General features: G+C 40.6%; 1 protein-coding gene across 4 annotated transcripts in view; it reads right to left on the minus strand.

The window, feature by feature from the left end:
• The window catches only part of FILIP1 (filamin A interacting protein 1), a 101,133-nt gene that overhangs the window by 27,163 nt on the left and 52,393 nt on the right, over window positions 1-21,577 (minus strand). For all 4 annotated transcript variants that reach the window (XM_041477364.1, XM_041477363.1, XM_041477362.1 and 1 more), the window contains 2 exons: window positions 14,099-14,272; window positions 11,897-12,075 (listed from right to left, as the gene is read on the minus strand). In XM_041477364.1, coding sequence (XP_041333298.1) covers window positions 11,897-12,075; window positions 14,099-14,272 — 353 coding nt within the window. The remainder of the gene's footprint in view (window positions 1-11,896; window positions 12,076-14,098; window positions 14,273-21,577) is intronic.

Below are 21,577 nucleotides of genomic sequence, written 5' to 3' on the forward strand. Positions count from 1 at the left end.
TGCTGCCTAGGTTTTAAATTATTTTTCTGTTTATTACAGCATGAAAATCACCCTACATTGGGATCTGCTGCTTTTTGTCAAAGCATGATTCAAAAGTTTAACAAAAGCATTTCTGCCTCTTTTTTTTTCCTGTTGCACTCTACCCCCTTCCTTTTGGTTTTCTGCTTTCTTAGCACTTGTGTGTATCCTTTCGATAGCTGGAAAGCTCAGCATCTCCAATACTGCTGGGATTATTTTAAGTAAAAGTGATTACAGCTGAAGCAGGACCTGCCTGTGTCATGATTATTGCTTCATAGTATGATTTGGTCATATTTTGGGAATAAGCACCAGGAGTCTCATAGAAGCCTGTTGTGGCCCTTCAACAAGAGCGTCTTGGGAGCCAAGGGAAAAGGTGTCCTGGAGCTCAGACAAGGACACTTGGCAGGATGCCACTTGCTGCTCTCTGTGCACCCCCACTGTTAGTGCTGGCTGCTTCACCTGGCTGTGCTCTGCCAGAGCACCTCCCCAACGCTGTCTGCCTGCCCTGCGCTCCACCCTTGTTCTTCTAAGTTACTTGCGTTTGAGGTGCTAAGTGTTCATGGGGAAAAGTTAGATGGAAGAGTGAGCTCAAGTCTTTAAAAGCAGGGAGAAGCATGCCTATTCTCAGTTTACCCAGAGAGAATTAGTCTTTTGGGAGTGTCTTGGCCTCTTTTGCTCCAACTTGATTTAGGATGTGAAATTAATCCTGAATGATTTTCTCCTTTCTGTTGCTTTTGTTCTGTTGGCCTAAACCTGTCTCTTTGCTATTCCTCATTTTTTACAATCCAGGTCCATCAGTTCAGTTCTTGCCCCATTGCTCTCACTCCTGCTAACCTTTCCTGGACATTATTTTCTTTGGTGCTTCTTCCCACTGACTCTTCCTTCAAGCAAGGTAACCCAGTAACTCACTGGGATTGAAAGGCACCTGGGTCCTACACCTAAAACTAAAGGTTGTCTACCTCACTGCTCCGCATTTGATACACCACTGGAATATAGTATTTGATAGAGTGAGTAAAACTAGTGGGCAGGAAAAATGAAAGAAAACAGGATTCAAAGAATTCCTGCTTCATTTTAACATCAAACCATACAAGTGATGGTGTGTCTGGAATCACCATGAGAGGGTTGCAAACACTGGAAAGTGTACCAAAATAAAAAGAAAAGAGTGACAAAATGTAAAGTCTGGATTTAGGAAATAGCATCATTAATATTGTCGTAGCTTTTGCATGCAATTGCACGCACTGGGCTGGTCAAGCATGGAGGATGTCACACAGCTGTACAACAGCAATGCAGCTTGAGAACAAGTAACTGTTCAAGTGAAGTCAATGTAGAAACTCATCTCTGTCAATGCATCTCAGACTTTTTTAGAAATACAGCCTTTGTGTGCACTTGTTCATATCATATTCAGCCACCTTGGTCACAGTGACATAAGAATAATACACACCTATAAAAGCAGAGAAAAATAATCTAATGAAGATTCCTTCTTGATTTTTAAATTACTTCCTTGTGAGTGTCATATTATCAATGATTTAGCAAATAATGAATCCTCAGAAAAATTTTCAAATGCTATAAAAGAGCAGCCAGCAGCTGCTTTTATGATCTAGAGAGGGACTGATAGATTTTAACAACATCAGCATTGAGTAATCCTGGCTGTCACATCACATCCTAATATGCCATGTCCCAACTCTCAGTCTGAAAGGCTGTGAAGGTATTTCCATTATTTTTGGTGCCAGGACCCTCAGCTCTTGCCCCAAACACAAAAGAGCATATGCTTGCCCACCACATCCATCCCACAGCCCCACCTTTGCTACTGCTTTTTGCTTGTGTTCTGGAGGTGCAGCATAAATGGGCACCTCTCCCTGAAAAAAAAAAAAAAAAAAAAAAAAAAAAAAAACAAAAAAAAAAAAAAACCCAAACCCATCACAACTGTGAAAAAGCACCAAATAAGCCCCCTGCACCTAAACAAAGTTTTTTGATTACCACATAGCTATTTACTACAGCTCATGTAATTCTAAGGTTTGCTGATTACATTAGATTTTTGTCTGTTGAGAGGCAATTAGAGAAGAGTCTGTCCCCACAGCTCCCCTCCCCAGCCAACACACACAGCCTAGACTCACCCAAGGTTTGAGCCTGCAATTTTAACCTTTTACTTCTAGTTGCTTAGAGCAGAATCCGAAAAATACTCCCATAAATATCTGGAATGCAATCAATGAAGAATTTAAAAAGGAAAAGATACAGAAAACAAAGGAAAAAAACTCAAAAAAACCCACCCAAACCCAAACCAAAAATACACAGCCAGTACACATATAAATATGAATGGTCACAGGTGTCTGATTTTTGAGTAGATCTGTATTTTTGTTGCCCAGATTTGCTGTTGCGCATCCTTGGTAGTCCCATCATCTTGCCTGAACTGAGCATCATTCTTCACCTGAAGTTATTTGGGCCTTATGAAGTACATGTCTTTAAAAGCCAGGGTTTTATTTTGAGGACAAGAGAGACACGGACCTTGCACAAGAACAGGAGCTGTCAATGCTTCCATTCAAAGAAACACTTACTTGCACCAGCCCCTGTGCATGCCTTGCCACAAAAACAGCATGTGTGGTTTTATTTCTCTCCTCAGTCTGAAATACTTCTAGCTTGCACTTCACCTTTCCGAGATCATGTCCTGACTGTAGCCTGTTGAGTATATGAACAGCAAAAATAAAAAGGACAGGGAAAACTCAGGTTCCAAGATGGAGAGCAAGCAAGGAGAAACTGGGCCAGTTTCATACAGTAAGTGGGAATTAGAAGGTGCTGTGTTTGCTTTTGTCTTCAAATTTCTTTGTTCCATATCTGTATTGCCCTCTAAATAACTGCAGGGCTTATGCAGTCTGGCCCTATTGCTCTCTAATCAGTTATTCAGTTGTTAGCTGTTGACTTCCACTGAGCTTCCTCACTTACAAATCACTATTGGTTTTTAAAATCTTCTAGTGACGTAAGTGCAAATGATGCCTCATGCACAAGGAGGGAAAAGCTTACAGCCTCCTTGGTGGAATCAACAGGCAATACTGACCAAAAAGAATGCAAAACACAAAGGGATAATTTGACTGTGGAAAAATGCAAAAAATTATAGTCATTAAAATGATTGCTATTATTATTGCTGTTTTTATAATTATTATTGTTATTGTTGTTATTATTACTATTATGGTTCATTATTATTGTTGTTGTTTTTATAACTATTGTTATTACAATTGCTATGATGAACCAAAATGCATATAAGTTATATAAAATATTATTTTACAGGAAATATATAGTGCTGACAAGTTAATTTTCTGGATAGCAGACTCCCTTGCAGAAGCAATAATTTCACCCAAGAAACTGCTGTACGTAATACATTTATATATGCATGTATAGACTTCTACAGGTACAAGTATACACGCATTTCGGAATTCCTACTCTGATTCTATTAATCCCATTAATCAAGAAGAGCTCTACCGACTTCAAAGGAATTGCAACAATGCCAACTTTTGTGCTCATAAAATCCAGCATCAGGATTATTTCCTAAGACCCGAAGAAGATGGATGTAGAAAGCTTGGGTGTGCCAATGGTGGGCACAAGGCAATGGTGCTTGTCACTGAAAGCGAGTTGGAGTGACAGCACTTGTTCTGTCAGGTGAGGACACGAGGCAGAGGAAGCAGGACAGACTCTCCTCGCTCTGCTCTGCTGCAGGATGAGCTGTGCCCATGTCACATGAGCTGTTCTCCACGCTGCCTTTGGCTGCGACAGACAGCGCTCTGCCCCCGCTGGTTTTGGAAACCAGGGCTGTATCCCAGGCAATAATTTTTAAAATGAAAAAATGTTGAAAGCTATGCATCATTTTAAAACAAGTTAAGTCATCTAGGAAAAGCCTGACATTTAAATGATGAAAGAGAATGCATCTATCCCTTTCTGCTTTCTCTGAAAATGAACTTTTTAAATGGAATTGTACAGGAACTTTCATTCTATGATATGTGTACTTGTCACCAAGAGATACTTTTTCAGCTGTGACATAATTGCTATCATCAGAAAAACATTGCTGTCATTCTGCTATAATTTAGCCTCATTTACTGCTCATTTCTTTATCTTTCCTCATTAAGGCATTACATGTTCAGCTACGTTACTATTAATTATTCCCTAACATAAGCAACTGCATAACAAAGCTGTGTGAGTAATTGATTTTTCAGTTGCAGAGCTAAACGAAAAATTAAAAAATATATTTTAAAAAGCTTTTTCTTTTTCTCTCATTCAAGTGAAAAAAAGTGTTTCATGTGGATTTCAGTGAAACACTTGTTTGTTTCAGATCAGTAATTTCATTTCCATTTTTGTCATCTTAAGAAAAGCAGGGGATAGAATGGACTGTAGCTTGGCCCAATTCACCAAACCAACAAGCGAAAAATCCTTTTTCAGAAGATCAGGTGATCTTCTGGGACCAGTGAATTCCTCTGTCTGAGAAATTTGAATACTCAGGCCCTGACCTTCAAGAAGATTTTCATCTCTTTGGTGAAAAGAACCCAAAATTATGCAAGTGACTTGTAAAATAGAACAATTTTTCCCAGGAAGAATGGGAACAGACAACCCAAGGAACCAAGTGATGTGACCAGGAAGGCCTCCTCTGAAAGGCAGATTCAGGTCCCAACAAGTTGACAGAAGGATTAAAAGTCTGTCGTGGTCCAGGTGAGTGGCATAATCACAGGGTTATTTTATATGTTTTTTTTGAGTAACTGGTCTTGTGAATTAGGTCACTAGATTTTCTTTGCTGACATTAATAATAGTCTTACTTACAAAATGGTATGTCTTAATGAGTTTTTTAAAAGTTAGTTGAAATACTCCCTATGGCAACACAATAGTCAGGCACCTACTCAAGTACCTTACAAATAGCTGGTGAATTATACATTCTGCATTTCTCTGCCCTCACATTTGCACAGGCCTTGGCAAATTTCACAGGAACACTTCGTCTGGATATTTGCACCCCCTGGATTTTTTGTTTCTGCCTTAAGATTTCTTCACATACAATCCTTAAAAAGAAATGAAAACTGAAATGATGCAAATATAAAACTCAGTATTTCTAATCTCCACTGCTGCTGGAATTGCTGCAGGAAGGGGAAGCAATGTACGACTTAGCACCCTTTTGGGGAAAGAAGATGGAAAAAGCATTACATCTGTTTAGGGTTAGGAAAGCTTCTATATAGGCTCACTGATTCAGAATTCACTGATTCAAACCCCCCTAGTCAGATGATGTCTTGAGATTCTTGATACAACTTATGGAAGTTATCAGACCATACAGAACAGGTCTTGGATATTAGTAGGGCGTTAGGGCAGTAGGTCATATACTTCACTAATTAGACTGTGCATCTCTGCACAGGTAAACTTTCATTTAAACGTAAAGCAAATATCCAACATATTCAAGTTCGAGAGCCAATTATATATTTATACTTGTAAATAAGTGGTATCTATTTAATTTTTTTAGAAATCCACTGAAACCTGGCATTTCAACTGAAACCTGTTTCTAATCTTACTGAATGAGGAAGCAATTTTCCCTACATGACCCTGATTCAATTCTTGTTTTCTTTGCCTAAAAAACGACAAGTTAAAAAGATGGCCTCAGTAGAGCTGCGAACTGATATTTATTTCAGTAGTATAATAACTCTGAAACATGCCAAAGACCTCCTAAATGTTCAAATTGTTACCTATTGCACCCTGGACAGAGATTGAGTTCGTGAGTAGATTTTGAATGAAGTAATTTTTTCCCTCTCTCTGACCCTGGGTGCGTTTGAATTGATGATTTTAGCAAGCAAACTTGCTAGGAATAATGAAGTACATATAGTTTTGTATAATAATTCTCTCTCAAGGGCTGTGAAGCTGATGCCTACTTAGAAAAAAATTTGGAAAAGTAGCTGAAACAACACATGATGCCATTTTATATAATCCCAGAAGTGACTGAAAGACTGGACAGTTTTGAGGGCTATCCAAGTGTAAAGAGATGGATTTGGATTAGTCCCAGCTCACATTGTGTAAGACTTGCAATACTTTCATATTGTTTCTCCACAGTCAGATGTAACTGTTTGTTCTCTCCTTTTCAAATTACCTTTGGAACCATTTTGTTGGAAGCTGGGACCAGATTCATGAGTTAAAACATAAACTTTTGAGTTGTCTCTGCCTTGCAGTCAGCTAGAGCTGTAAAACGGGACCTGCAAAATGGATGGTCTTCAGATTTACTTAACTGTGCAGAAATTGTATTTGTCGTTGCCAGGTTTTTTAATTCATTTCTTTTAATAGACTACCCCAGAATTTCTGATCTGTGACCCTGTGAATATATTATATTGACAGAAAATAACCAGCTTCTCCAAACCATACCGATGGCATGTCAGCCTGAAAAGAACAAAAATGCACTGCTGCCCTTGTCTTCTACATTATAATATTAAAAGCTTAGAGATGCACTTACTGAAAAGTAGACAGAGTGACTCAGTGCTCTAGTAAGGCCAGTAATGTGTGGTAAAATGAGTAACTGCTGTAAGCAATGGTGAAATCGGTTTGGGATGGCTTTTCCTTTTTTTTGGTCACAATTTGGAAACCAGGGCACAGAAACAATCTCCATATGAGAAAAAAAAAAAGCCAGAGTACAAATATGGCTAAAAACTCTTGGGGGGAAAAAAAAAGAAGACAGCAAAAATGTTTCTGTAAAGCAACTTAATTTCCAGACTTTAGAGGAATCACCAACAGATTGCAGTTACAGGCCAAAATCTGTGTTATATGTTTGCAACTTATACCTCACCCCAATACTTCTGTATGGGCCTATTCTTTCCGCAGAATTTGCCTTTATGGTGGTAAATCACAGAAATTTATTAGTCCTGAACACTTTATATTTTTGGCTGGATTGTTCTCTAAACAAGTAATTGACTGATGGATACTCTGCCCTGCTGTCATCCTGCCAGCTCCTTTCTTTTACAGTCTTCATAAAAATCGAGGGAAAACACAAACTGGAAAGGCAACACACACAAAATCTCCAATTTATATCACACTCCAGCCTTTACACTTGCTTGGATCCATGAAATACAGGGAAACAAAAAGGCAAGCACTTCCCAATGGAAGGCTTGGTGCTGCCGTCTCGTGGGAAAAGGGAGAAGGGAAGCTTTGGTAATAAAAGCAGAAATGCAAGAAGGGGAGAAAAGGGAGTTTGAAAACTTGTTAACATCAACACTCACATTTTTGTTTCAAGAGGGCTGTGTGCTTTATTGCTCACAGATCAGTTTCCTTTGCAGGTGATGTGGGCCCAGAATTACATCACCAGCAGAGCAGCCAAGAGCATCTCGGTGCCAGCATGACTGAAGTCCAGAGGAATGTATTATCACAGACCTCCGAGGGCCTTGCCAGTGCATTCCTTGCTGGGGGTGCTGCAATGGGGAAGGCAAAGAGGAGACAATTTTACGTGAAGACTGAAAGGGAACTTTGTGGAGGAAAGAGCTGGGGTCACAGTCTTGCTGTCTCCTCTAGGCAGATCTAATTATGGCCATGTACTTCAAAAAGAAGGTTTAACTAAAACCAGATTTAGCAGGGCAATGCTTAGGAAGTACAGACTGAATCCTCAGCCTTTCCTTTGAGGAAAACGTGAAATGCTTCAGTGCACTGAGAACACTTGCAGTGGTTAAAAAGAATAATTTGAAGCACTGAGGAAAGCAAGAACCAATATTAAATCCTCATCACTTCAGTGAAGTCTTAAAATAAAACATATCTATCCTTTAGCACAGACAACGCTGAGATACTGGGTGTATATTTCCTGATCACTGTGTGGTGGGGTGACAGAGTGTCAGCAGTCTCAGGGATCATGCTGGAAATGATCAAATGACACACAAAGCAGATGGATCCCCCATAACAGCTCCAACAGAGCCTTTCTGCCACATCACACCCTCTGTCTGGCAACCCTCGTCTCATCCATATAAAAGAAATTCCCTCCTCCTCCCATTTTTTCAGGCTTTCAGGCTATTTCTTCTATCCATTCTGGATGGTAGGACTGGCTCAGTGGTCTTCACCTCAAGCTTCTTTCTGAACTTTTAAAATCAATGGGAGCATTCCAGTGCTTTTAATAGGAACAAAATGTGCTGTCAACCAACAGGATTAAAAGAAGGGTACAAGAAAAAATTTTCAGAGATTAGCACCTCTAAAAATGTCAGCATTTTAAACCTCATCTCCTAGGTAAATCAAAACGTCAAAGAAATGCTGAGATTACAAAGATCTCCACCCTTTTCCACCAGGAAAAAAGCCCTGCTGATCAAATTAAAAAGTTTATATTTGATAAACTAAAGATTTCCCCCCAACCCTGCCCCCAGTTCCCTAAAAGGGAAAGCAGCAGGGCTGGGACTAGGCAGCACAGAGAACAGCCAAGTACCATTTCATGTTAAGCCTGCTTTATACAAGAATTTTTGGGGTCATGAAGTACTAATAGCTGGTTTAACTGTGCCCAGCTCAGCCCAAAGTCACGCCACCAGCTCCCTCCCCAAAGCACAGCTGAAGTTCATGAGGGTGCCTGTGCTGGGAAGACTAATTTTATCCCTGAGGTTGCTGACGCCTGCTCTGCTGCTCTCCAAGAGCCACAGCATCAATGCAGTTCTGATCAGACCCTTCATTCTCCACCTCTCAGACCAGAGACTCCTCACACCACCATCTATCATCCAAGTCTTTGAGGGGGCCTGAGGGCCTTCAGCTCCTCTCCATATTCCTCAGCCTCCTCAGCAGGCTCCAGGAAGATGTCTGCTTCTGCATTCCCCAGAGTCAGAGATACCCAAGCACAACTTGATGTTAGAGGAGCAGCAGCAGAGGTGGGCAAGCATTGAAAAGGGAAATTTGATTGCATAGAAAAATAGAAAATACTGTCCATAACTTTCAAGCCTCATTAGATACTATTATAGCATACTATAGGGAAATTTGCAAAACGCTTCAGCCACCATGCCCGTAGAAGCACCGTCCACTAAAAGTACCAGATTTCTTTCATCTCCACCTGGAAAATGGTCATCACTACTCTTTTCCTGTAACACGCAAACCTTTTTCACAGTCTTGCTTCAGGACAGTTGTGCTTGGTCTTGCAGAGCCAACAGCAACAGTGAGGCCCTTCAGCCTTCTCCATTTACCCCCACGTCCCCAGCTGTCTGCATTTTGAATATCCCAGTGCACAATTTTCTCTTTTTCATACTTTTCATGTGTCATTATTTTTGAGAAATCATGTTTTCCTGTTACTTCCTTCCTGTATGAGGCTGGCCTAATAATTAGTCACTCATTGGAACTGTTTGCTTTCATATCATGTTATTGTAGATGGATTAGAGATAATGTATGAAAGCACATGTAAAAAATATTCCAAAGTAAATACATTAAGAGAGAGTTAGACATACGTTAGAACTGAGGCATATTTCTTTCTTAAAGAGTCCCCTTTTTGCTTTGTTCAAACTTTCACAAGACGTGAATAAAAGCAGACGTGGCCTGCGAAAGTTATGTAGACAACAATGGTTAGGGAAGATTGATAAAATACTGTGAGGAAAGAAACTGCTGAAATTATTTAGAGCCAATATAGAAATTATTACTTCTCTCATTGTAGCAGACTGCTGTGAGATGGCCATCCTGCAGCACTGTTCTTCCTCTGGCTCGCCCTGTCTCATTAACATTATAACTGCGAGTGAAGCAGAGTGGCTGACGGGCAAAGTTCAACTCTGTGTCCCTTTTCGTTTTCATGGAGACTACAAGTCTGTTCAGCTCTTAATAAAATAACCCTCAAAGTACCACAGTAAAATGAATTATATGTATAGTGATACTTACAAAACAAGAATGCCTATGCAGGACCTTGAAAAATGCCTTTGGGCAAGTCAGTTCTCTGTCCCAGTATGTAGACTGAGTATGAGTTTCTTGTATGCTTTAATCTGTTGCAACTTAATTTTTCCACTTCAAACTCTTTCTTTTTGAAAAAATCTATTGCCACTTTGGGGCTTTCCTAAGAAGTCATCCTATCTTCCTCTCTTTCTTTGTGAATATAGCTGTCAAACAATACTACTTCTAGTTTTTAATATCTACAAAGACGTGGGTGCAGCCTCAGTTTCATGTGTACTCTGAAAACAAAGGTAAGAAATTGAGATAGTTTAAGGCTTGATGCTTAGCATGTGGTTTCTAGCCCATCCTGGTTTTGCCAATCTGCTCTGCAAGTGATCTGAGAGGAGGAACCTGAAGAGGGAGGTACATGCATCTTGGTTTTCTATGTTTAGCTGCACATCATGTTGTCTCTGCTTGGTCACTACTATCTTGAAACAAATTAGTGTCATAGACAAACAAAGTGGATTAAATAGCAGACATCAGATTTCTGGTGTTAACTTGAAGTTTGAGAGAGCAGGAAGGGTAAGAGGAAATGCCCACAGATACAGGACATGATATCTTAGTGGTAAGACAGAAAGCTCTTTAATCACTTCATTGAAGGAAGTCAATTCAACCCAGGTCATAATAGTAGACTATTTAGTGACTTTCACACATTGAGAGGGAATAATAAGAAGGCAACAATTGTCAAATTAATGTGAATATTAAAATGTAAGAACAAATGTAAATGGTATTTTAATACCATTTTTGTAGCATTTTAGTGGCTGCATGTCCACATATACATGGATATTCAGCATAGAGACAAAATGTCTTCTATGAGAATCAGATGTGAAGTTGCTCCTTATTTGAAAATACATCTTTTATTTCTTAAAACATATTTTTTTTAAATGTGGTTTTACATTTTTTTTCTTTTCTACTGTGAGAATCAATTTGCTAAGATGCAGCAGCATTTTTTTTCTTTAAAGTTTGCCAATCAACCCAGGAAAGTAAAGACAGAACAAAACCAAAACCTTTTAAACCAGGAAATACGGTCACTGTAGCTCACGTGCCACCTACTCAAAGTTGGCACTGAACTGAGTTCAGGAAATACACTAAACAGTTTTGCTCCTGGCTTTTTGCAAATGTCTGCCACAAGCCTGTGGTTTCCTCAAAAGCATTTCTTCTTTGAACTTGCCTTAAGTATTTTTCTTAGAGCCTTTTCTTTTTTTTTTTTAAAAAAAAAAAAAAAAAAGAAAAGAAAGAAACACAACATGGATTAATTTCAAGCAGTTTGGTATAAGAAAAAGAATTTCTTATTGAAAAACTGAGGGTGTTACTGAGTGCTCAGTCTTCAGCTAAGGTAGATGATCTTTCTTTTCTTAGAAACAGAACAAATTAGTCGTCGAACAAACAGGATAAACACTCAAAAAAAAAAAAAAAGAAATGTGGGGTGTATGAAACTGTGAGATAAACACCGTAGATAGTCCATCACAGGCTGGGCACATTTTGTAATGCATGGTAATATTTTCTTCCAGATAACTTGCCTGAGGCATGCGTCTTCAAAATATGAAAAAGAATGCAAATGGTTTGTGACTTTGCAAGCCTAAACGCAAAGGGCAAGTCCCACCACTTGTGTGCCAGTATCCTAATGTGTGTTGTGGTTTTCCTTGCCTTGCCCTCCTGCTGTGACAACAGTGCTCTGTCCTTCACAAACTTGGCACTTAGCTAAGCAAGCCAGTCCCAAACTTAGCCAACATAAGTAACATCTGATCAAAAGCTACCTGGAGGTGAACCCAAAATGGGCATGACTAATTCAAAACAAATTTGTTTCTTAAGTTAAGCTCACACTACAGGAACGTTCACTGGTATTCCTCCAGCTCCAGACTTGCACAATAACGTACTTACAAATGACATAAGTGGACCGAACATTTACAATTGTTTTACACGTAGTTTAGTGTCATTTAAATGCAGAAAATACCTGGCTGTGTCACTGGTGAAGGGATGAGCACTGGGACACTGGGGTTGGTCTTTTACTCACCTCTCCCGCTCCTGTTCCAAGAGGTTGGTAAAGTCATCGCTCTTGTTCATGTAATCTGTATGTTTATGTTTCTCATTCTCTAGCTCGTAAACGGTGCGGCGATGGCACTTCTCTGCCAACAGGAGCTGTTCCAGCATGCGCCGGTACGTCTCCTTCTGCTTTTCTTCAAGTCTGTCCAGCTGGATTGTAGGAAAGGAGAACAGACTGTTTTAAAGGTCTCCTTGCTTACTTCATCTGATTTATTGACCAACAATGTTGTGTTTGGTAAATGCAAGTCCCATAATTTTAGGTCTTGGGTTTTACATAAAGCAGTGACTAGAAATAAGAATAACTGCCCCGTGAAAGTAATGATTTATTTGGATGACATATTAGCAATAAACATTTGCACAGTTTTCAGATACACAAAGGACAGAATTTCACTTAGTTTTAGGGTAACAAATAATATTGTTGCAGTGCTGTATTTCCCCTGCAGTAAGGTGCTGTGCACGCTTTCTTCATTTCACCGGGAAAAAGCTGTAGCTCAGAACTCAGAGCCTGGGAGCCTGAATTCACACACCTCTATGGGGACTGGACACTTGCATGTGGAGCATAAAGTGTAATCTGAAGGCTGAAACTTGAGTTACACATCTTTAACACACCTGTTAAGTCTGCTGAGATAAAAGATCCAAATTATTTCGCCTCTGTCCAGATTCAGTTTTACATAACCAAATGCAGTTAAATATAAGCCTCAGGAGTTTCTCCTCAGCCTGTTTTTTGACAGAAATTCTCTTTGTTTATTCACAACCCTTTACCCATTTTGTCTTCTGCACTTTTTTCTTAATTTAATATGCCAACTGTTATTCAAACAAACATTAAAACCAGGGAGGTGTATCTAAAAAATTGCCAGGGCACTCTAAATCCTCCACGGCTATTCATGTTGCTCCTTTTACTGTTTCTTGGGTGCAGATGACCAACTCCAGCCTCCCCCCTGCCAAAGCAACCCTCAGCCTTGGTACTTGTCTGGTTGCTCTGCCCACTCCCAGCCCTTACCCTGTGAGAATCTCATCTTCCTCAGCCCCAGCTGCCCAGGGCTGCTGTTGTTTCACAGCATGTCTCAGTAAACTGAGAGAAATAAGGGAGCAGGAGCACCATGGCAGTTTGCTCTCCAGAAGCTGACCATAGTAGTCAAAGTGAAAAAGTCATTGCATTTTATAAAAGAGCCAGGTTGGGTTCAGCTTTTCAGAACAGATTTTTGCAATTATTTTTTCTATTTTATTTCAATGTAAGCCTTGTGAATCTGCACATGACAAAAGTTTTACATTGAAATCCTGTCAAATTACCAGCTTCTTGCGAAAAAAGCCTTGCTAAGCTCTTTTAATCTTGTTTGAGAGTATTTTATGTGTGCTCCCACATACTACGTTTTGATTTCCTTATTTACTAACATCCCAAAAATTCCAGGAGGTGCTTCAATGAGAATACACAGTACAAAGATATCCCATGGCAGACAGAACTGCTGGTGAACAAATTAAATGTTCTAATTGGATGAACTGTGTTGTTGCATGCTCCTTCCCCATGACCTGGAGTGTTATGAAACTATGAACAGGAGCAATGGCTGTTTATTTTGGCATTCACTCTGGCCTCAGACATTCTCAGGTCTACTCTAATTCTCAGGTCTTCTTGACATTCATTTACTGCTTAAATTTTAAAATAAGGAGTCCTGTAAGTCTCCTTTAGGGGCTGAACTGACTTTGCAGTCCTAGAGTTTAAGTGATGTAAAATGAATATAGATTTATTATCCCATAAATATATCCCATAAATATGGTCAAAGTCAATCTCCAAAGGTCTTATTTTCTTAACTACCCTCATGACAGTGTTCCAGTATGCCAAGAAAATCAAGGAGTAGTTACCAGTGCTGTGAGCAGTAGGGGTTGAAGTGTGTAATTGAAAGGAATTTAAAAACTAGAAATTTAACACCCAAAGATTTTGGTCTTGCTTAACAGTAACAACCCTAAGAAGCATACAACCTCTTTATGGTTTGTGTTCAAATCCAGTGACTTCACTTACAAATTATTCTGAATATGAGTGAACAAGATGTTATTTTCAGTGTACAAATTTTGTGCTATCCTTTTGCATGCTTTGCATACATCCAAAATATATGGAGTCTCACTTCTGGTTAGGCTTCCCCCTGCACAGACATAATGTTGTCAATGAAGAAGTTGTTACCTCTGAAATCGGTTTCTCGTAGACGTCTTCCCCTACAGACTTCTCTTGGGCAAGGATGGCATCCCTGTGTAGCACTCGAAGCACGTTCTCTGGAGTTGCAGACCCATAATGAGCTTCTAAAACTTCAGGTTTGGTTTTCTCTGTCTTCAGCATGTGGATCACATCCTCTCTTGCCTGTAATATTGCAAATCACTATCATGAGTCAACCTGTTAACCAAAAGGGAACATGGGGAAAATAGGGGCATTTCATATGTACAGACTGCATCCAAAAATAAAATACATTAGAAAAATGACAGGCTGTCAATGCAAATATAAAAATTTTGTGAGATCTCAGATTAAACATGATCTGTCCAATACAAATATTGCACTTTAAGGCATGAATTATTCTGTTCCTGCATGGTATTACATTTGAATGTTATGAATTTTTATCTGAGTTGCAACTATAGCCAGGGAACATCATTATTCTTCATACACTGGATCTTGGTTGTTGCCCATGCTGTTCCCTGAAGGGATAAGGAAATGAGGAGAACAAGCAGCACAAGTGAGCTGAACTAATATTTCTCAGACAGCTATTTCCTAGTCACTCCCTAACTGAATTTGCAACTAAATACTCTTTTCAAGTAACTTTTAAAATAATTTTTTCTTAGTTTTTTTCTTTAAACAAAACCCTAGACATGTTGCAGACCCCAGCTAACGAGACATGGAAAGTGTGAGCAGATCCTCCCAGCCATGGAGGATGGCTGTGCTGCTGGAGCCAGGGCTGGGAGCAGGGGTGCACCTGTGGCCAAGGGCAGCCTGGAGCTCCCTGCCCCACGTGGAAGCCCCCAGCATGAGCAAACATCTGGGCATGACTAGACAGCTCTGTGAGGCCACCTGGCTATGAATAAGGAGCATTTTAGGGCTATGCTGTGAACAAACACTTAAGCCAGGGCTCTGTTTCTAATGGTACTTGCCAACACCTGTTAAGCCATCTGTAAAAAGGGGACAGGGCACCTGCTTGTCTTTCAAGGCATGTTTATGAGGCCATAGTCCAGGGAGGGACTGTAAAACCTACAGGTTTTTGGTAGACAAAGGGGAGCTCCTGGATTTCCCTAGAGAACATCTTTCCCACAAGTGCAAATGGATGGGGGAGCAGAAGAGTATGGGCAGTTTTCTCTTGCCTGCCTTCCTGACAACCCATGTGAGCTTGGGAAGTAAATTAAGCATTAAGGAAAGGTTCAGACATGTAAGAAAAAGTCCTTTATAAATTCTGCCCCTATGTAAGCAATGGCTGGTTTGAGATTTATGAACTGACCAACTCTTCATGCTTTTCCATGCCGTTCATAACAGCATTCAGTTCATCCCTGTAGCAAATCTTAAATCTTTACCCAGAACCACAGAGGCACCATAGCTCAACAAAACTACTTGATTTTAAAATAAGCAAGAAAATAATTTTGGGAAATGGCAAAGACCCTTTAGTTTATTTTAATTTTTTATTTAAAACAGTTTAACATGAAAATAAATCATGAACTTCAGGCAAAGATCATGCCATCTACTTAAGAACTAGCCCAATATATATAACATTATGCATAACGTTTTGTCACCTGAAGTAAAATCTTTGCACTTGTCTGCAAGATACAAAATGCAAATTGGAATGGTATTAATCTTATATCAAAATGAGAGTGGGAAAGGTTCATCACTCATGGATGTTACAACTAAGTGAATTATGTGAGCTAGTCCCAAAGAGAGGCAGAAGAGCATGCACACCTCACTACATCACATCCTAAGACTGTGCCATTCTCAATACAGGAAAAATGTTATTTTAGGCAGGTTCTTGACAGGTTTGTGAATGTATTACTTTTCTCTATCCCTGTAGAAATAACAGATGTCCTAGTGTCTTCATCACCATGAGGCCAATACTTCTATATTGAAGAAAAAAACCTGTAAAAGGACTAATAGGATAGCATGGGAGTATGGAGGGATTCCCAAATATCCAGATTTTATGATGTGTTGTCTTAAGCTCTTTTAGGAAGAGGCAGTTCTGAGGCCATGAGGTTCATCCTGTCCCAATGAACTAATTTGGTATCCTGCTGTGTGCTTCCCAGCAGGGGCCCTGTGCCATAGGCATGCTCAGGGAGAGCACTGTGCAAAGGGAGCACCAGCACAGAGGGATGGGGATGAGGGACCAGCTCCCTTCTACCCTCTGCACCAAGGGACACAACCAACCATGTTGAAACATCTTTTTGTTTTGATTCTGTGCACACAAAACTTCATGCCCCACACAGCCCTTTCCTCAGGGACAGGCACACCTCAGTCCCTGTTTGGGAGGAGGAGTTCATTCTCTCACGTTGGATCTGTTGGGCCCCAGATAGCATAATTAAACACTGGCAGGGCTGGGCAGAGCAGAGACAGCTCAGGATTTAACACTGTGAATAGGCAGAGCAAAAGGCTGGACTCCAGTCCCTGCAATGGTTATTTGATACAGAAATAGCTGTGGAGGCAGCTGCTCTGCCCAGCAAGTGCCCCAGCCCCTGCTCAGTTGTGCACTGCCTGACTTTCCTTCAGGCCTCATTACTCTGTCATCACTCACTGTTAAAATTGAGCAACTTTAGCACAAGGGGGGAGGAATAAGAGTCCCTGAAACAGCTAATAATGTCCCTGCTAACTGAGAAAGACTTCTGGATGCTGCAGGTTTGGGACCCCCAAAAGCCAGAGGGAGTCAAGCCAGGGGGAGCCAAGCCAGGGGAATGGACGATGCTGAGTGGAGAAACTGACACTCCAAGAAGGAAAATAGGTGCCCAAGCTCAGTTCAGAACTTTGAAGAAAAAAACCCATTCATTGCTTCATCTTTGAGGGGAAGCAGTGACACACCCAAGGGAACAGGGTAGGACAGTCAGCACTGAACACCCCTTGCTGCAGCCCATGGGGAGGGTACCTAGCCCAGAATCAGGCTGGGTGGCACCATCCCCAGGAGCACAGTCAGCTGCCCTGTCCCGTACCCTTCTTGGGTACCCCACACTGCTGGCCCTTGGGATTTGGATGGCATTAATGTGGCAGGCTGCTTTTTGCCTTTTCTGGGTTCAGCCATTTCTCCTATCCTTATCTTTTCCAGGGTATCAGTTAATTCACCAAGTACTTTGTTTCAGTTGTGATAACAGCTTGTGAAAAACAGATGACAAACAGACACACAGGTTGCTAGGAAGCACTGGACCAAAAAGGGAACCTAATGCTAATAATAAACTGGAGACAAATTTGCTTTTATTTGGTCAGAAACAAGCTCCATCACAGGGAGATTCTGAAGGGCAGCTAACCTAGGTCAGAGAGAAATCCAGGCAACATCCATCAGCCTCAGGATTTGTGAATTCCAGTTAGTCTCCCTGAAACTCCTCAGGATAATATAGAGGGAAGGAGCTGAAACAGCATGCCTGTGTATCTTGTGATTTCATATTTCTCCAGATGACCAATTTTCCCCTGAAACAACTAGAAGAGAGGTCAGAGAGAGATGTTTTCTTCCAATGTATAGTGATCTGCAGGAAACAGACCATTTTCAGAAAACAAGTCAGAATAATCCTGCAGAGGAACACTGGGGCTCCTTCAATATTCATACCTGTGAAGAGGCATGAGAGGCTCAAAGTGGGGGTCCCTAGCTAAGAAGAGGCAAGACTTTGCTGGCAAGCTGTTTCTACTGATGGACATCTACTGCTGGTGCCTCTCCTGCCCCAAAGCACAAAGCTGTTTTGCATAAATGGTAAGCTAGGAGACAAACACAAGTAAGCTATTTCAAACTGCAAGTAAACTTGCGTATAAATCCCAGAGAACAGTTTTTAGCTGTTTTGGTAGAAGGAACATGATGTTTGGCACAGGCAAATCATCTCTCAAGTCCTGCTTTTTTTTTGTTTTGTTGGTGCTGTGAAGAGAAAGAGCATCCAGGCTTGAGAAGACTGCATATTGCAACAGCTTGTAACACAATGAAACTTATTTGCAAAAGTCCAGAAGACTGCAATTAGTCAGAGAAGCTCTTTAAAGTCAAAATACAGAATTTTAAAAATTGACTTTTATTAGTTTTTCATTACTTCAATTTTCCTACAGAAAACACTGAGCTACCTTCTGTCTATACTGTTAAGATTGTGAGTTCTTGAAAATAAAGATACTTTTCCGTTAATAAAGTGTCCCAAGTACCAGATTCTCTAAGCAGTAGGAGCAATAAAGATAGATTAAAGATGTGCTCATTTAACTCCTTCGGTTGCTCCTGCTGATAGAAGAACTACAAAGCTGAACTATGTCTAAGCTTGTTTTATGCTTACTGGAGGTGACAAAATATAAAGGCTGATGACCTCAGTTCTTGAGTACGCCCATGGAGGGCCTGAGGTGCTGTGGAGGACTGCTGTCCCACAAAGTTTTGCCTGCTCTCTTTTCCCTCCCCTCTATTCCTCACTCATGAGTGCACTCACCAACAAGGTGATGTCTGCATTACTACCTGGGAAATCCAAGACAATGCTCCCCTTCTCTCATAGTGCACACTGCTTGCCCAGATGGAAGGCTGACGTGAGCCCAGTCCTCACAGGGCTACCCTGAAACACTCAATTTTTGGCAGAATAAAGTAGAAGGACTTTGTTTTGCTCACCGACTTGAGCGGAGCAGGGGGCCGTGCTCCAAACCTCGCTTTACTACATGCCTAGTAAAATATTTAAAAGATATAGAAAGGATGTAAAGAGGTTCCTGCATAAAATTGAAACCATCTAGGAAACAATAGCATGACTCTGCTGCTTGTAAAAGGGGTCTGGCAGCCTAGCAACCAGATTCTCGGTCAATGGAAAGACTGTTACACGAGCTGGGCGTTCAGACCGGCTTCTTCCTCATGCCCTGCCCTGCCAATTTACTACAGCCCTCTCTCCCCATTCCCACAGTCTTTGGCCTCTCCCATGAGCCTGCTGACAAAACTCAGCACCCACTAAACAGGGAATTTTTGCCACAGGCCGTTTGTCACCTGGGAAATGGGACTGAACTGATCAAACTCGTTTCATATAAGGCATCTAGTAAATCGGGGAGAAAAAATCAGTTGTATTCAAGATGGGTTGAATGGAGTCAAAGTAATCACTGCCAGCTAGGAGAAAAACCCAACTCAAGATCATTTGCCAGTACATGTCCTAAACTCTTGTTCTGATTTTTTTTCCTAAGTAGCCTTCCTGCAAATTCATAGTTTGTCTCTCTCAAAATCAGTTACTGGTAATTTCATAGCTCCATGTTTGGAGGCATCTAACTATTTTACACCTAACTACTTTAGAGAAATCTCAATATTTCAGTAACATGATGACAATCCTCTTAATTAGATGAAAGAAGTTGTGAAAATTCAGGAGCAGGAGTAGCGTTTACAAGAAATGCAATTATGTAATATTTTAACTACCTGGTATTTCCAGCTTTTGAATATTTCTTTTCTGGTTATGAAGACACTTTATTATACCTACACAAGGAAGTGCACTAAGTAGCAGATGTTTAATACTTATGAAGCTGTATTTTTCTTGCCAGTGATTAATGACAAAAAATAGCTATGAAACCACAGACAGGAACTTTTACTTCTACTTGTGTTGTTGTTCCTTGCATTGCACACAGTTCAGGTTATTTATAGCACAACAGCTGCTCTGTTCAGCATCCGAAACTAGATAAGGTCACAGGTTATCCATGTAATGTTGGGGTCTTACCAGTGACTGATTTTCTAAATGCCAGTGGGCTTTACAAATATTTCACCTAGAGTTAATAAACATCACACTCAAGGCATCAAGAGGGAGATCAGGAGAATGTTCTCACACTGCTTTCCACACTATCCAGAACATGATGTGTTGCCATCAAGGCAGGAATAGCCTTATTTCTGAAAAGTTCCATTACAGACCTCAGAAACTGGATATCACTAGCTTAGTTAGCTGATTTTAATGAAAGAAAGCGCCTTCAAGCAGGGGTACTCAAACACCTGTATCTGAAAATCTTTCCTAACTCTAATCCACTAGTCCCTGTTTAAGACCAGTAACTTCCCTTTGTTCTTATCTTAGGAGGAAACAAAAATCATTAAAAGGGAAGTGGACTTTCTTAATTTTGTCTCATACTACTATAAATATGTATTCAGATCAACATAAAAACTACTCCTGACAGCTGGAATGACACTTTTGTTAAAGTCCTGATTGCTCACTCTACCCTTCATACTGCTACAATGACTCGGTAGCAATTTGCCTTCCAGAACAGTTGTACTTATTGTACAAAGCAAGTTTCAAATCAGGGAAGTTAGATGCTCTGTTGCATACTGCATCACACAAAGATCTTTTTGCCAAAAACTCAGTAAATATTTTTTTTCTTCTATACCAGGTATCTGAAGCAGCCTTGTTTGTATCACTCACTCAGTGATGCTAGCCATGCAAAATGCCAGCTAATTACGTAAAATCATAGAATCATAGAAGTCCTGAGTTGGAAGGCACTCACTGAGAAAATCAAATCCAAATCCTGGCCCTGCACACGGCAGCCCTGAGAATCACGTGTGTCTTGAGAGTATTGTCCAAACACTTGAACTCTGTCAGGCTTGGTGCTGTGACCACTCCCCTGGGGAGCCTGTTCCAGTGCCCAAACACCCTTTGAGTGAAAAAACCTTTTCCTGATGTCCAACCTAAACCTCCCCTGACACAGCTTCAGGCCATTCCCTTGGTTCTGTCTCTGGTCACCACAGAGCAGAGATCAGTGCCTGCCCCTCCTCTTCCCCTCATGAGGAAGCTGTAACTGCAGTGAGGTCTCCCCTCAGTCTCCTCCGGACGGAACAAACCAAGGGACTCCAGCTGCTGCTCTATGGTTTCCCCTCTAAACCCTTCACCATTTCACAGCTGTCTTTTGGACATGCTCTAATAGCTTTATATCTTTCTTATATTGTGGCACCAAAACTACATACTTGAGGCAAAGTAAGGCTATCGGGGTTTTTTGTAAGGAAGACTTTATGTACAGCAAAGCTTTTTTTTACACCTTTCATCTTAGCTTAATTTCCTAAAACTGTGGATTTCACTTGCATGAATTTCTTTTAACTTTTCTGTATTCAAGTCTAGGTACATGATTTACTCTGGAGGTAGATATTACTTCAGTGATGAAAAGTGACCATCATTGATTTTGTACAAAGGGTAAGTGAAATATATATCCAGAAATACAAATGACCCTGAGGATGTTGAACAGAACTGTCCTGTCTTCTCCACACCGTGCAGAACTTTCTGGCCTTGTATGATGCCTTTTGAGCTCTACACTGTATTTAATTTTATTGTGTTTTATCTTGTGATAGCTCAGAAAGCTCTTCTAAAATCAATACTGGAGAAGAGGCACATGATAGACTAGCTCAGCCACTGCATAAATCTTCTGAAGTGGCTCCAGAAGAATTACATCAGAAATTAATTTGGCCTCTTATGTTTGAAAAAGTCCCTGCTAAAGATTGCAGAGCTGAGGAGAAGCAGCACTGAGCAATGTATTGCTTCTTCCAGC

Source organism: Pyrgilauda ruficollis, unplaced genomic scaffold (genome assembly GCF_017590135.1).
Source record: "Pyrgilauda ruficollis isolate IOZ18807 unplaced genomic scaffold, ASM1759013v1 scaffold40, whole genome shotgun sequence".
In the NCBI taxonomy this organism is placed as follows: Eukaryota; Metazoa; Chordata; class Aves; order Passeriformes; family Passeridae; genus Pyrgilauda; species Pyrgilauda ruficollis.